This window comes from Magnolia sinica, chromosome 7, assembly GCF_029962835.1.
Source record: "Magnolia sinica isolate HGM2019 chromosome 7, MsV1, whole genome shotgun sequence".
Classification (NCBI taxonomy): Eukaryota; Viridiplantae; Streptophyta; class Magnoliopsida; order Magnoliales; family Magnoliaceae; genus Magnolia; species Magnolia sinica.
In genome coordinates, this window is record NC_080579.1 from 11847055 (window position 1) to 11862934 (window position 15880).

Consider the following 15880-nt stretch of genomic DNA (forward strand, 5'->3'; position numbering starts at 1 on the left):
GGTAATAAATACTTGGATGAAGGAAAAAAAATTAAATATAAACTTTATTCAAAACTTATGTGGCCTCAAGAAGCTTTTAATGATGGACGTTCAATCAACATTGTTTTCTCTTATGGTTTCAATTGAGATTTGAATCCATTTCATTTTTGACTTCCTGCCATATATCAAAAAATGAATGAACAGCGTGGATGAATCAAATACATCGTAGTGGGCCCCATAGAGCACCGACTACTAGCCACTTGCTAGTGGCAGGATTACTAGCTAGCCATGTCAGTTGATATTTCAAGCCTAGTTTGGAACTATCCTACTCCTAAGAAAAATATTTTATTTTGGTGAGTGTACACATGGCGTACATTGATATTTATTTGTCATCAACTTGTTTATAAGGTCACAAGTGGTCAAGGGTTCGAGTACTCATGGGTGGTGAAATCCCAGTACTTCTGCCTGAGTGTGTTGGGGTGTGTAAAAAACGAAAAAGAAAAAGAAAAAGGTCACACAATCACGATTAAATGGAGAATAGAATTATTAACTAGATCCAAATTTCTAGGCTGCAGGAAGTTTTCAATGGCAGGCATATAATTCCTATGGTTCCCTATAATGTGGTCTACTTGATTTTTCACTCATGCCCTAAAATGAGTTGGTTGAAGGGATGGACGGTGTGGATAAGAAATGCGCAATACAATGGGCTCCATTGTTTTAATGTTTTTCTCCTTAGATTAGGTGCTAAAATGCTATCAAAGAGGATGTCGTCTATATCACCTTGGGAAGTTAGCTGAAATTACAAAAGTAAAATAATTATTATTCATTTACATTGAATTACAATTGAAATTAGAAAAGAAAATAACCCCGTAGGGTCCAGTTATCAAATACAACTGGTGATTCTAATTAACACGGATTCCATAGTAATTATCAATATATATCTATACACACTCTCAAACAAGTTTAAGAATTTGTCTATAATTATTGTCTAATAAAAAATAAGGAGAAATTTTTTAAAAAATTATATTTAGTTAATTAGAAAATTAATCTAAATAGACGTTCTTGCATGTGGCATGTCCTCATGCACAACAACACGGTCAAGTGCAAATTGTTTACAGGAGACAGGTAAAAGCATTTGTAGTCATTGTACTTTTTCATTGTGTTACCGTTTCCATCGAAATAAGACCAAGAGTGAGTGAAGAAAATGTAAACAATGTTTAAATTAAGAAAAAAAATAATTGTTAGGATTTCTTTCCTTAAATAATCTATCAAATCTCTGAAAAAAATACTTTTATGCATTGATCTAAGTTATTAGAATATGGAGAAAGTAGGTAGTTATTAAATTAAAAAAAGTTGATAATTATTTAATTAAAATAAATGTAAGCTTAAAAAACTAAATGCTCGGAAAGCGCTATTATATAAGAAACCCAACCTCCCCCGGCTCTTCCACCACCCAGGCTCCCTTTCCTCCTTATGCTATGCTCCCCCACCGCCCAATCTCCCTTTCCTCCACTGCAGGCCTCTCGCGCTTTGTGCCTGCGGCGTTTTCGCAGAGGATCTTTGCCAGTAGTGTCATCTTCTCCCTACTGGCTGTATGGGTGGGTTGTCCCTTGCTCAGTCATTGCTTGTTGCTAGCAGGACTAGCCCATGACTTCCAAAGGTTTTAGGTTTCGCGTGAACGCTGATAAGGCACAATCTTTGAGATTTCAGTGACGCTTTGCAGTTGGAGCAGAACCTAAGGTATCATTAGATATGACTTGATTTCTATAATGCTAATATAATTGAATTTCAATTATAGACTCTTCTTCTCGCCAATTAATAGAGACTGAGTTAGTTGCAATCATCTGTTCTCGACCTCTAGATTTGGATCTTCCTAATCTTTTTATTTTTATTTTCACTTTGATTAATTTGCATACACTCATTTTCTGCTTTAAGCATTGAAACAGTATACACACTCATTTTTGTGGATTGAAATAATTCAAAATTATACAATTTTGTTTACAAAATGAGAAATATCTATGTGCAAATCATTCAGGTTGGATGTAAGCATTGATTCTCTAAAAGAACCCTAATTGCTTGTAATTTAATGTTAATTACTTTGAAACTAACTAAAGGAAGGAAGTCATAGTAGTTTTATAGAATTTTGTGATTTAAGGTTTAAGTGCATTGAATAATATGAATCATAAAAGATACATTTTAGAGCGAGGTTGGTATTGATTTCACGGGGAGATGTTTAAAAACAAAGATAGCTGGGGAGGTATCTTTTAATTACTCATGCTTGGAAATGTAATAGTAAAAGTTTTTTTTTTTTTTTTTTTTTTTTAAATCTCTATACAGCCCTTTTTTTTGTTGAATGTTTAAACAAAAGAATAATTTTCATTTTTCCCAGGTGTTTCTTTCCCCACTCTTCGCCTTCTTCCCTTCCCTCAAAGAAACCAATAATTATTGTTTAATTACTTTGAAAATTGAAAAAAAAATGAATTGTTACATGATCTTCTAATTTTATAATTTTAATGCCTTGAATAAATATAATTTGAGGATTTTTAGATGATATTATAGAGAAAGATGTAGATTTTGTAGTATAAATAGAGTTATTTTTATTAAACACATCTATAGATAATAAATCTAACATATAAATCTTATTTAGGCAAAGTATATGTGTGTGTGTGTGTGTGTGTGTGTGTGTCCTCTCAGGTGTTTGAGTTAATTGATGCAACATGTGCAATCTAGAAAATATCATAGTATGTCTTAGTATTATTTCAAAATTGAGAAGTCTTTCATTTAAATTCTTGGTACACGTTTAATTACCAATGATATTTGGTGAAAGGTATTCTCATCTTATATTCTCTTGTTGAGTGACATATTTTCTACAATTATTTATTTATGTAAAAACTTGTACAACTTTCTTCTTTATATTAAATGTTTATTTACTAATATTCTATTAAATCGACACTTGAATTTCTAAAAATGTGGTTAAGTGAAATTAGCTTCCGCTCGAAACTATATGTATTTTAGTTGTCCCATTATACCTTAGAGGGTATGGAATATGCAACCAACATGGAGAGAAGGTGAACATTAAGCACCAACAACTAGGGGTGCACATGGTTTAGTTTGGTCTGGTTCTGGGGTGAAATCGGAACTGAATTGTTCCCAACGGTTTCAGGAAAACTAGAACCAGATCCAGACCGTTTGCACTCTATATCTAAATTGGAATTAGACCGTAAAAACCTATTCGATTCTACGGTTTTGGGCTTTTTATAATCCAGCCTAATTACATTGTTTTTATTTATTTTTTTATTTAATCTAGCCCAAGCTTCTTTTTTTTTGTTAGCTTGTTAGTACACCCCACTGTCAGTTCACACTTCACTATTAGCCACTCCCACTAGGGTACGATACCAAGACCTTAGTGTTGAAATGAGGTATCTTTCACTCAGTCTACCACTTGAGCTATGGATCGGGGTGTATCCAGCCCAAGCTCCTTTGCTGAAAATTTTTGCAAAGAGTATTCTTGTCATGGTTTGCTTTTATGGCCCTTTTGTGTTCCCAAAATAATTTTTTTTCCAATGTCTATTTGTGTTGTGATCTATTTGATGAATGGTATAAATTTTTTTTAAAAAATAAAATTTAAATATTTATTGACCAAGGGCTCTGGTTCTAGGTCTGGTTCCAGGGTTTGGTTACATGGTCCAGTTTGTGGTCCGGTTCAATTTTGCAGGACCCCAAATTGAGAACCGAACCAAACTAACCGGTTCTTTGATTTTTGGAAAGGAATTGAAACCGGTGCACTAGTGATGTAGAACCGGACCAAACCGTGCAGTCTGGTTGGTTCCAATCCGGTGTACTGGTTCTATCGTTTCGTGTGCACCCTTACCAACAACCCTTGGATGAAAGCCTTGAAATATCGTAACAAAGTTGAATGCTTTAGGTCAGTTATAATGGATGCTCCTCCAATCAAAATTCTTGAAACTTGAATAAATTTTATACAATTAATTCAAGTTAACTGTCCAAATTACAGATACCAGTTTATATGTATCATGAATTAAAAATCAAGCTTATTCAATAAATTGACTATTAGATTAATTGACATTAGTTAAAAATGAAAAATCCAATGGTACTTATGCAACAAAAAACTCCTAGTGAATAAGAGGTCGTTACCTGATCAAAACAATCTGATTTTTTCATTATACCTTGGAGATAGCAGGTTCCACAGTTTTACCGGTTTGATATATAGGTTAACATGTGCCATGTGTACAATTTTTGAGTGCCTGTGTATAAGTATGGGGCCCTTGCAGAGTATCTAATAACCTGCCAAAATAAAATCTCCTTCGAACTTCACAAAGTCAGTTCACGTTTAGTTCCTTGGCAAGGATGTGGGGCCACCGTGATGTTTGTGAGAAATCCACCCCATCCATCCGTTTTTCAAGCTCATTTTGGGCATTCCACAAAAAATGAGGTGGATCCAAAACTCAAGTGGATCATACAAAAGGAAAATTTGGGAAAAGATACTCCTACCGTTGAAACCTTTCTGGGTTCCACCTTGATGTTTATAAGCCATCCAAACCGTTTATAAGGTCAATCCCTCTGGGATGAAGGGAAAACACACAATAATAATAATAATAATAGCCTAATACAAAACTTTTATGGCTATAAGATTGTTTCAACCGTGCTCACTGAAACCCCACTGTTTTCTCTCATGTGGCTCACTTGATTTTTAGATCCACCTCATTCTCAGTCACATCTCCTAAAATGAGCACTAAAAACGGATGGACAGAGTGGATTACTCACAAATATCACAGTGGGCCCCACCCAACACGGTGCAGCCGTGACCGTGGAGCCCACCTATATGTATTTTGTATATATATATATATATATAGATATATATATATATATATATATATATATATGTATTTTGTATATCCACGCTGTCCATCCATTTTTTAAGCTTAATTTAAGGTATAGAAAAATAAAGCAGATCTAAATCTCATATGGACCACACCTTAGGAAATTGTGGTGATTGAACACCCACCGTTAAAAGGTTTCTAGGGCCCACAAAAATGCCCAAAGTAATGTTTATTTTCCATCCAACCTATTGTTAAGGTAACAGTTACCAGGATGAAAGGAAAAATATAAAGTTAAGGTTGATCCAAGACTTTTTGGGCCCATAAATAAATTTTTAATGGTTAATTACCACTGTTTCGTGTGAAATGGCCTACTAGAAATTTGGATATGCTTCAAAAAGGTTGATCCAAGACTTTTTGGGCCCATAAATAAATTTTTAATGGTTAATTATCACTGTTTCGTGTGAAATGGCCCACTTGAAATTTGGATATGCTTCATTTTTTGCATAGTTTCCTAAAAGGAGCTTTTAAAAAGGATGTACAGATTGGATATATAAAATCTACATCAAGGTGGGCCCCACATTCGGGGCCGCACCTAATTTGTATAATTGACGGTCCACACATGCAAGTGTTTGGTCTTTTACCTAATCTTTATAATAACTTTGGACTAACTATTTTATTCGTTTGATCAGATTGAAGCTTGGGGATGCATGGGTGTCCACTGTGGGACCTACGTATGGTTGACGGTTCAAATTGATGAATGGCCCTTCTGATGTTGGATGGTCAAGATCATCTGATCCAAGGTGGACACTTTCTTGTTGCAATCAATCAAGACTACCTATTTTCCTGGATTTTAATTGGATGGCTATGATCATCATATGAAAGTGATTAGAGGAGTGATAGGAACAATCTAAGGTATGAGCTTTTTACTGAGCTTTGCAATTTAGTTATTTAATAGAGTAGTGATGCAAGTAGAGTTGAGTTGAGGTGAGCCTTAAAAAGAAAAAGCATGATGTGAAACTTTGGTGGGCCACAAGAAAGTTTGGACGGTAGCATCTCATCCCCACATTTCCCACACATATCAAGGTGGGCCTAACAACTTTTTATTGGACGGGCTCCATACAAATTCGTATCCAGTATCAAGAGATTAAAAAATAATAATAATAAATTAAATTAAATTTTTTAAAAAAAATCATGAACCGTGAGATTGCTAACCTGATTTCTAGCCCATTCGCATCTGTATCCTAACCGAAAAAGCCTTGGCACTGTGATGATCCACACAAGCACTTCTGCATCATGCGATTAGAGCTGGGCATCGAGTCAAGTCGGACCGAGTTAGGGCTGACTCGACTCGATCCAACTCAATACTGAGTCCGGCATGCCTGACTCGATCCGAGTCTGGTCTGGCCTGGACTGATCCGGACCGAATCTGATTTGGTCAGAAGTACCAAGTTGGGTTGAGTTAGCACCGAGTCGGATTAAGAGATGAGGGAGGGAGAAACCAAGAGAGTAGAGAGGAGAGAAAGGAGGAGGAGAGTGATGGTGGTGGGTGGTTGCCGGGCTTGGAGGATGAGGAGGGTGATGGTGGTGGGTGGTTGCCGGGCTTGGAGGATGAGGAGGGTGATGGTGGTGGGTGGTTGGAAGATGAGGGAGGGAGAGAGAGAGGCCAGGCATGGAAGATGAGGAGGATGAGGGGGGGAGAGAGAGATTTAGGGATCTAATCGGGGTAGGGTGCGGCGAGTAGGGTTAGAGAGACTGGTTTCAGATCGAGTTGGGTCGAGTTACTAGGTAACTAGAACTTGACTCGGTTTGAGTTTGGATTGGGAGATGCCTACTCGGTTCGGACCGACTCACCCATTCGGTTCGGGTCGAGTCAAATCTAAATGAGTTGAACAAGTTGAGTTAGCCAGATCAAGTCATCCAGTGCCCACCTCTATCTGTGATGCCCACTCATGTGGCCCACCTTCTCGTTGCTTGAATGGGCCCCACTCAGGCCATAATCTTACGCCAATTCAGTCAACGGTGGGATGTGCTTGATCGCGTAGAACATGATGTGTAGATAGCAATCATCAAGATGATTGTAGACCATCGGTTGCCAGAAAACGTTGGGCGTGTAACTTTGGTTCATGAATCGGGCCATGTTTCCCCTATTCTTCGCGCTAATGATGATTGTGAACGGCTCAGATGGCACGATTGGTGGCTCGGTGGGACACTTTTCTTCTAGCAATGCAGGATCGTAGTTCCATTCAGATGGGTCCATTTTGTAGGACAGGCTCGAAGATGTACCCACCTTCATCATCATCGTCCTCCACTTTGATCATCTGATCGATGTCCTCAGCCATTTACTGGCAGATGAAGGACCCCGCTCTGATTGGGTCCCACGATCGGACGGCCCATCATCTATTTTTCGTCTTGAAAACCTCCAATCTGAACCATACACCCTTATGAGCCACTCTATTTCTAGAATTTGACAAGCACAAACACCTGGCCCCACACTCGTATATGAATGGTTTACAGCTCATGAACACCCCAGCCGGGCCATATGGGAGATATCCACCGTTCGATCTCACACAATGGCAGTTGGGATTGCTCGGGACACACGTACCCTTGCAGTTGCATCTGACCCTTGATCTCTTGGAGTTTATGGGACTCAAGTAATTGACTCTATGACTATTTTTGAAATGAGTGGCGCCCTTCTCATCATTAACGTTGTTCACGAGATAGACGGGTAGATTTTCCATCCTGCCCGATAGGTTAGACTGGATCATGTCAGGCCTCAACATAAGATTCTCTTTCCACCGTTGGATGGACTTCCAGATCACAATGTCGTTGGGATGGCCCAAGATCCATAGCATTTTGTACTTGAAAATGGCGTGGCCCTTGGATCTATCTATCCAAGTCGCTTGTATATTATAGAGGCCATCATAAACGTAGATCCTGCCCGTTGGAGTAGTTTGATTCTTCATATAACGGATGACCCTGATCTCATTTTTTCGATAGATGCTCTTCTCTAAGGCCAGATTGCCGCTCTGGAGTGAACGATCACTGACCACCTTCAGCTCCATGTAAACCATCACATCTGGATCGTCCAGATCATCTTTTTGGGGCCCAGAAACCAAACTAATGGCTACGATGTCTTCTTCATTTCCAAACTTAAGGCTCATGTAATCGACCACATCCATCACCGTTGAATGCAATCCAATCAAGGATATCTCATATCTGAAGAAGAAGATATCACCGATTGTGACCCCTTTGGTGGGCCTCGATATCTTCCTCATATTCACATATAACCCTTTACTGGTCATGATTGCCCCAACCACCAGATCGGGTCGTGTAATGGCACTACGACCTGACTCAATGGCACTATTGACATGCAATAGCCTCTGTTGGAGCCCGTTGAAGGTGATCATGGTTTTCTCGATCAGGCCCCGATCACTGTCAATCAACGGAGATGGTGAAATGTCATCCTCATCGTTCAGTTTCTTGCTCAGAATGTTATCATCGGAGTCAGTCTCGCTGCCTCCAATTTCAATCAGAGCAATTGATGGCCTCCGATTCCCACTTGGCCCACTTCTTGAAGGTTGTGATCTAGTGGAATCGCCCCTCTTTCTACCCTTCTCTCGTGGCCTTAAGTTGGACACTTTTGACGGGCACACATCACCATTAGTGACCCACATAAACCGCGGTCTCGACATTAATACACAGAGACAGTAAGAGAATCAAGCTTTGGTTATCTCAGAAGGAATACCTTGAGAATGTATTGATAAAGTATGTGATGAACAAGGCAAAGTCGGTCAACATTCTTAATATGGTTCATTTTAAGCTTTCTTCTAAACAATATCCTAAAACCGATGAAGAAAAGAAGGAAATGTCTCGCGTGCCTTATTCGAGCACAGTTGATAGCTTATGTATGTCATGGTCTGTATAAGATCAGATATTTCACATGCAGTTGGTGTTGTTAGCATATACATATCTAATCTCGACAAACAATAATGGGAGGCAGTGAAATAACTACTTAGATACATTCAAGGTACAAATACTTCATTTTAACATTTGAGAATTCAAGGGCCAAGTTGGTAGGATATGTAGATTCTGATTACATGGGCAGTGTGGATACTAGAAAGTCAACTTCTGATTACTCGTTTGTACTAGTGGGTGGAGTGATTAATTGGCTGTGAAATCTTCATTCTGTAGTGGCTTTTTCTACAATTGAAGCTAAGTATATGGTAGTGACAGATGCATTCAAGAAAAGATATTTGGTTAAGGGAAATGATAAATCAGTTGGGGCTTCAGCAAGAAGTCATGTTAGTTAATCGTGACAACGAATGCACGATCAATTTGGCTAAAAATTCTGTTTGTCACTCACGTACTAAACATGTTGATGTGTGTCACCATTTTATCCAACAAGTGCTTGAGGAATGATGAGTGACTCTAGAGAAAAGATTCACACTGGTGTGAATCCGGTTAACATACTTACGAAAGTGGTTCCCACAGAGAAGTTCAAGTTTTGTGCAACTTCACTGGCCTTAGCAAGGACATAAATAGAAAACAGAGTGTGCACGAAAAGCGATGATGGAGATATAATATAAGGTATAATTAGAGACGGGGATATGAAGTTATGTAGAATGAAGATTGAAGACATGGTGAAGATTGTTGTGGATATCTTAAATCTATAAACAATAGGGTCTGTCGATGTCATTGACAAACTACTCGATGCCATTGAGTGGTCGATGCCATCACAAAAATCCAAAAAATTCATGTTTAGTCGTTGGAATGTTTTGATGTTTTACTCATTGTCATCGAAGGTGTTCGATGTCGTCGACATATTGTTGCAATCACAACCCCCAACCGTGATTACAACGATCTACCACCATTCTTGGGGCCATAGATGGTGATCAAACGAGTAGACCGTGGTCCATGTGGGAAACTAATGGCCATGTGGGCCCGTCGAAAGTGTCCAAATTAAGGCCACTAGAGAAGGGCATAAAGAGGAGCATTTCCACTATATCAGAACCTTCAAGAAGCGGGCCAAGTGGGACGAGAGGCCATCGATTGCTTTGATTGAGACTGGAGGCAGCGAGACCGAAAGCGATGATAACATTCCGAGCAAGAAAGAAATCGGTGATGATGATATTTTACCACCTCTGTTGATTGACAGTGATCGGGGCTTGATCAAGAAAACCATGATCACTTTCGACGGGCTCCAATGGAGGCTATTGCAGGTCAACAATGCTACTGAGTCGGGTTGTAGGGCCATTACACTCCCCGATCTGGTGGCTGGGGCGATCATGGCCAATGAAGTGCTTGAAGTGAATATGTGGAAGATACTAGAGTGTTTGCAATCGGTGTTGTCTTCTTCTTCAGGCACGAGATGTGGTTGTTCGGATTGCATTCGATGGTGATGGGTGCGGTCGATTACATGAGCCTTAAGTTTAGCAATGAAGAAGACATCATAGCTGTTAGCTTGGTTTTTGTGCCCCAAGAAGATGATCTGGATGATCCATGAGATGTGATGATCTACATGGAGCACAAGGTGGTTAGTGATCATTCGGTCTAGAGCAGCAATCTGACCTTAGAGAAGAGCATCCATCAGAAAAATGAGATCAGGGCCATCCGTTGTATGAAGAATTAGACCACTCCAACGGACAGGATCTACGTTTATGATGGCTTCTATAATATCCAAGAGACTTGGATAGAGAGATCCAAGGGCCATGCCATTTTCAAGTACAAAATGTTGAGGATGCCGGGCCAGCCCAATGACATTTTGATCTGGAAGTCGATCGAACGGTGGAAAGAGAATCCCATGTCAAGGCCCAGCATGATCCAGCCTGACCTGTCGGGCAGTTTAGAAAATCTACCCATCTATCTTGTGAACAACGTTGATGATGAGAAGGGCCCCGCCCATTTCCAATATAACCATAGAGTCAATTACTTGAGTCCCATAAACTCCATGAGATCAAGGGCTACATGCAACTGCAAGGGCATGTGCGTCCCGGGCAATCCCAACTGCAATTGTGTGAGATTCAACGGTGGATATCTCCCATATGGCCCAGCAGGGGTGCTCGTGAGCCATAAACCACTCATATACGAGTGTGGGGCCGGGTGTTTGTGCTCGTCAAACTGCAGTAATAGAGTAGCCAGAAGGGTGTACGGTTCATATTGGAGGTTTTCAAGAGAAAAAATAGAGGATGGACCGTCCGATCGTGGGACCCAATCAGGACAGGGTCCTTCATCTGCCAGTACACGGGTGAGGCCATCGATCAGATTATCAAAGTGGAGGATGATGATGATGAAGATGTGTACATCTTCGAGCCTGCCCCACCAAAAATGGACCCATCTGAATAGAACTACGAGCCTGCATTGCTAGGAGAAGAGGGCCCCACCGAGACACCAATCGTGTCATCTGAGCCGTTCACAATCATCATCAGCGTGAAGAATAGGGGGAACGTGGCCCGATTCATGAACCATAGTCACGCCCATCGTTTTCTGGCAGCCTATGGTCTACAATCATCTTGATGATTGCTATCTGAACATCATGTTCTACGAGATCAAGCACATCCCACCATTGACTGAATTAACATACGATTATGGCCTGAGTGGGACCCACTTGAGCAACGATAAGGTGGGCCGCATGATTGGCCATCGCAGGACGCAGAAGTGCTTGTGTGGATCATCATAGTGCCAAGGCTTTTTCGGTTAGGCTACATAAACAAATGGGCCAGAAATCAGGTTAGCAATCTCACCGTTCGTTATTTAATCTTTTTATCTCTTGATATTGGATACAAATTTGTATGTAGTCCGTCCAACAAGAAGTTGTTGGGCCCACCTTGATATGTGCGGAATCAGTGTGATTTTTTAGCTCCTGGCCACAAAAAATTGGATGGATTAGATGGCCTATCCTGATTGGTGGTTGGACCGTCCATTTATCCTTGGCGTTGTTTAAAAACCTGAACACCTCAACTCAACTCAGGTCAGCTGAGTCAACTCGACTTGCATCAACACTTTATTAAATAACTAATTTCGATTTGGCAAAACTCAGTAAAAAGCTCATACCTTAGATTGTTCCTATCACTCCTCTAATCACTTTCATATGATGATCATAGCCATCCAATTAAAATCCAGCAAAATGGGTAGTCTTGATTGATGGCAACAAGAAAGTGTCCACCTTGGATCAGATGATCTTGACCATCCAACATCAGAAGGGCCCATTCATCGATGATTGAATATTTGCTTGGCTTCTATTAGAGGCAAGTCTGAAATGGGTGTAATGGGAATCATATTGTCCATTGCCAAAACCTAGTACATATTGGATGAGATGCCCAAATTTCAGTGAAAAAGTCATGTAAGTCCACAAAATGCATTAGAATACGTTAATAAACATTTCTAAATACTTAAAAATAGTCCCGTAAGTCTACAAAAAATTTAATGAAAAATCCTGTAGTACTTTCTGAATTCGGCATTAACAAACAACACTTAACACAAATCATTTTCTCAGGCCTTAAGTGACTGAAGCTCCCGTTTCTCCAGTTTCCCCTATGGAGGAAGGAAGCATTGGAATAAATCGGAAAAACCATGGATAAAGCAGGTAGCCCTAGCTGAAAATTGAAGCATTGGCACATGCAAACAGCGTTAATATCCACTGACATGCAACATTGCTCTATGTAATTTTCAAAGTTTATTTTAGATTCAAGCCATGAATGTCATGTGATATCTTCTTCTTCTTCTTTTTTATTTTTTATTTTTATTTTTATTCTGTAATTTTTTTCTGTATACTGAAAAGCTCCTCAACACTAGCGGCGGACCCATTGAAATTAGATGAGTGTTGTTATGGCTCTTGCATTTGTTTGCCATTGCTATGTGAGGATACATTATAATTGATCCATATATTTGTACATAGAAACATATGTTTTGTAGCAAGTTTTACTGGTTGCACCCTTGGCAGGTATGTTGGTTGGTAGTTGACTCTTGATGACTTTATACAAGTTCTTGATATGGTTATTCATCTCCATCTTGTGTATTTATAAATTGCATTATTTTTATGATAATTGTAGTTCTCTCTCTTTAATATGTATATATATATATATATATATATATATATATATATATATATATATATATATATATATATATATATATATATGGTTGGGACACACTTCTTGGTTACCTAAGCCACTGAGCTGGTGGGTCCCATCATGGGATTGGTCATATTTTGATAGCTTGCCTATCAGATGATCCTAGCCATCTAATGAAAATGCCCAATTATAACAAGTGGTTGAATCTATGAGAGCCAAGTTGCATGGTTAGGATCATCTGATTGAAAGTTAATCCATGTAAGATTCTTCATGGGTCATTTGTGTATCTGTATCCATTGTAATTTAAGCTTGTTTCATTATAAAATCATTTTAATGAGAGAGTAACAAGGATGTGAATGGAACCTGTGTCCGATTTTGAGGAATACATGTCCTAGTGTGGTTTATTAAAGCTTAGAGGTTGCTGTAGGGAATAACAATGATACTTGAATACCATCTTCTGTGTATTGATGGTAATGAGTGGGTCTTCTTTACAGGAAAAGATAGCCTACAACACATGCACTAACTGAATCATATACCATCATATGGCTGTTAGCCATGTAATCCATGCAAGCAAGCTTGCAATAATTAGTTGAATTGGATGGTGGGACTCTAAATGGTTCTGTTTCCAACCTAAGGATTGAATCTAAGAAAGTTGTGGGAACCTTTCACTACAAAAATAAAAAAATAAAAAAATGACCAAAGCTGACGGTTGTGTTTGATTGGTATTGGACTGAATTTTCTCAATCCAATTTGCTTGCACATAAATGCGGCCTGAATTATATATATGATTGATAATTTGGAAGCAGGTTATCTTATTGCTCTTGTATTGCTGTGGAAGAATGGATCTACTTTCATCTGTGACTGTCATGCTTTCTTTCATTAGTTTTGCAAGTTAATAGAAATTTAACTCTAATCAATGCCTATAAAATACGTTAGGTGCCGAAAATCATTTGATATATTAGTATACATGTCATTTTTCAGAATGATGATTTTTGTAAAGTTCTTGTCATATATTTTACAGAAATTGGTTTCTTCATCCAAGTTTGCTAGAAAGGCATCAATAGACAAAATCCAAGCGAAGTCGTGTTCCAATGACAGAAAAGGTACAAACTTAGTTATGTGTGATCAGTTTACAACAGTGAGGGCTTTCTGTATTCCAAATCCCTTTCAAATTTTTTTCTTGTAATAGTTTATTTTTATGTCCCCATTAATTAGAGGGTCCCCATTGATTGTATTGTAGAAGTTCCAATCATTGATCTGTTTCTTTCTGCATGTTGATACTTATGTTGTTGTCTTGTGTAGTCTTGGAGGAATGCAGCTTAGGCATGTTCTTTCATTTGTTATTGTTCTTCCAATTTTAGTTAGATTTAGTGTCATTTCTGATATTTGTTTTCCTTCATAGTTTGCATGTAGGTCTCATTTTTATTTTTATTTTCCATTTAATCATAATGTCTTTAAGCATTAATCTCTTTTGCAGCTTGTTTGTTTATTGCTTGTTTCCATCTCAGACAGCTGAAGGTCTTGGTGAGAACCTTGTTTGCTCTAGGATTAAGGTCTGTTGGCCAGAGGATGTAAGATGTAAGTGCTGACTGTAACTGACATTTTTGCCATTATAATATGATTTTTATTTATTTATTTTTTTTTCCGTGGTTAATTCACTGTTCTTTTTTTTTTTTTTTTGCCGTGGCCAATTCGAACTTTCTAATGATAAATTCAAGTTTTCATCTATGTTGTATTCTTTTTTGATTGAAATTTGATTAATATAGATAAAGTTTGACATTTTTTTACAAATTCGTGGAAATGTCCATATGAGTTCTGTCTTTTGATTAAAATAGAGTGAAATGGATAATGTTGCCTTTTCTTTCAGGAAATTCATGGAAATTTCTTTGGTTTTCTTTTTTGAGATAAATTTTATAATAGATCATCATAGATTTTTTCAATGAGAATAGCACACTGAAGAAATGATAGATTTTTCTAGATGCATTGAGATGCTATGCAACGGATTATAGGGAAGACACCAATGGTGTATCTAAATAATATTGTCAAAGGTTATGTTACAAATATTACTACTAAGCTTGAGATCATGGAACTATGTTGTAGTGTAAACAACAAACAAGATATTTATATTTATTTTGATTTCTTTCTACATGATTTTGACAACCATAAAAATACAATGTCTTTCCATCAATTTTTTTTTCAGGATAGGTCACAGTATGATAGTTGATGCCAAAGCGAAGGGACTTATAACGCCTAAAAAGATAAGTAAAGTTATAGTTGCAGCTCTTCTATATGTCAATTGAATTTGCAAAAGAGGAAATTGGTGGGTAGTTAAAATTATAAAAGTATTTTTTTTATTATTTTGGATTGCCAAAAAGAAAAGGATAGCTAAACTCAAAGCAAATCAACCTACCAAAAGATGTAGAAAATAGAAGAAACTATTCTTGAATACGCAAATGTGAACATTTGTATTAAGTCATAGCATTCAATCTGCATAACATACTTGATCTAAATCTATTCTCTTTAAAGCATTGCTTTCTTGAATATGTGAAAATATAAAATTTTAAATTAATTCATAGAAAAATTGATCTTTTCATGAATATGAATTTTTTGCTATAGTTAGAATTTATAATTTATTATTTTTGTGCAGTTGCTAATCCTGAGCATATCAGAGAACTGATGAAGGTTGAGAGGCTAATTAACAATGAAGTAAAGAGTCATTTGCAGGTTTGTTTTAATTTGATCTCGATCTTGATTTTTTTTTTTCTCCTATTATCCATTTTTGGTTCTTAAGATATTGATGATGAGTATCAGGGTTGTAACTTTTGCAGAGTCATGCTCCCCTGCGCACCTACGCACGTGCACACCTTTTCACACGTGTCATGGGTGTCTAATCTGAACGGTCCATGTGATGCAGAATCCCATGAAACCTCATGGGACAAATTTTCACCCTGATCTAAAATTCTGGTGGGCCTTAGCAAAGAGAAATGCAAA

At 38.1% G+C, this 15880-nt stretch overlaps 1 protein-coding gene and 1 pseudogene across 1 annotated transcript; one reads left to right on the plus strand and one right to left on the minus strand.

Moving 5' to 3' along the window:
• Nucleotides 1-7213: 7213 nt before the first annotated feature.
• LOC131250552 (histone-lysine N-methyltransferase, H3 lysine-9 specific SUVH1-like) lies at nucleotides 7214-8512 on the minus strand. Its single transcript, XM_058250841.1, has one exon. It carries the CDS (start codon nucleotides 8510-8512, stop codon nucleotides 7214-7216), a length of 1299 nt encoding a protein of 432 aa, XP_058106824.1.
• A 574-nt stretch (nucleotides 8513-9086) lies between these two features.
• On the plus strand, nucleotides 9087-11496 carry LOC131250553 (histone-lysine N-methyltransferase, H3 lysine-9 specific SUVH1-like; annotated as a pseudogene).
• Nucleotides 11497-15880: the final 4384 nt, after the last annotated feature.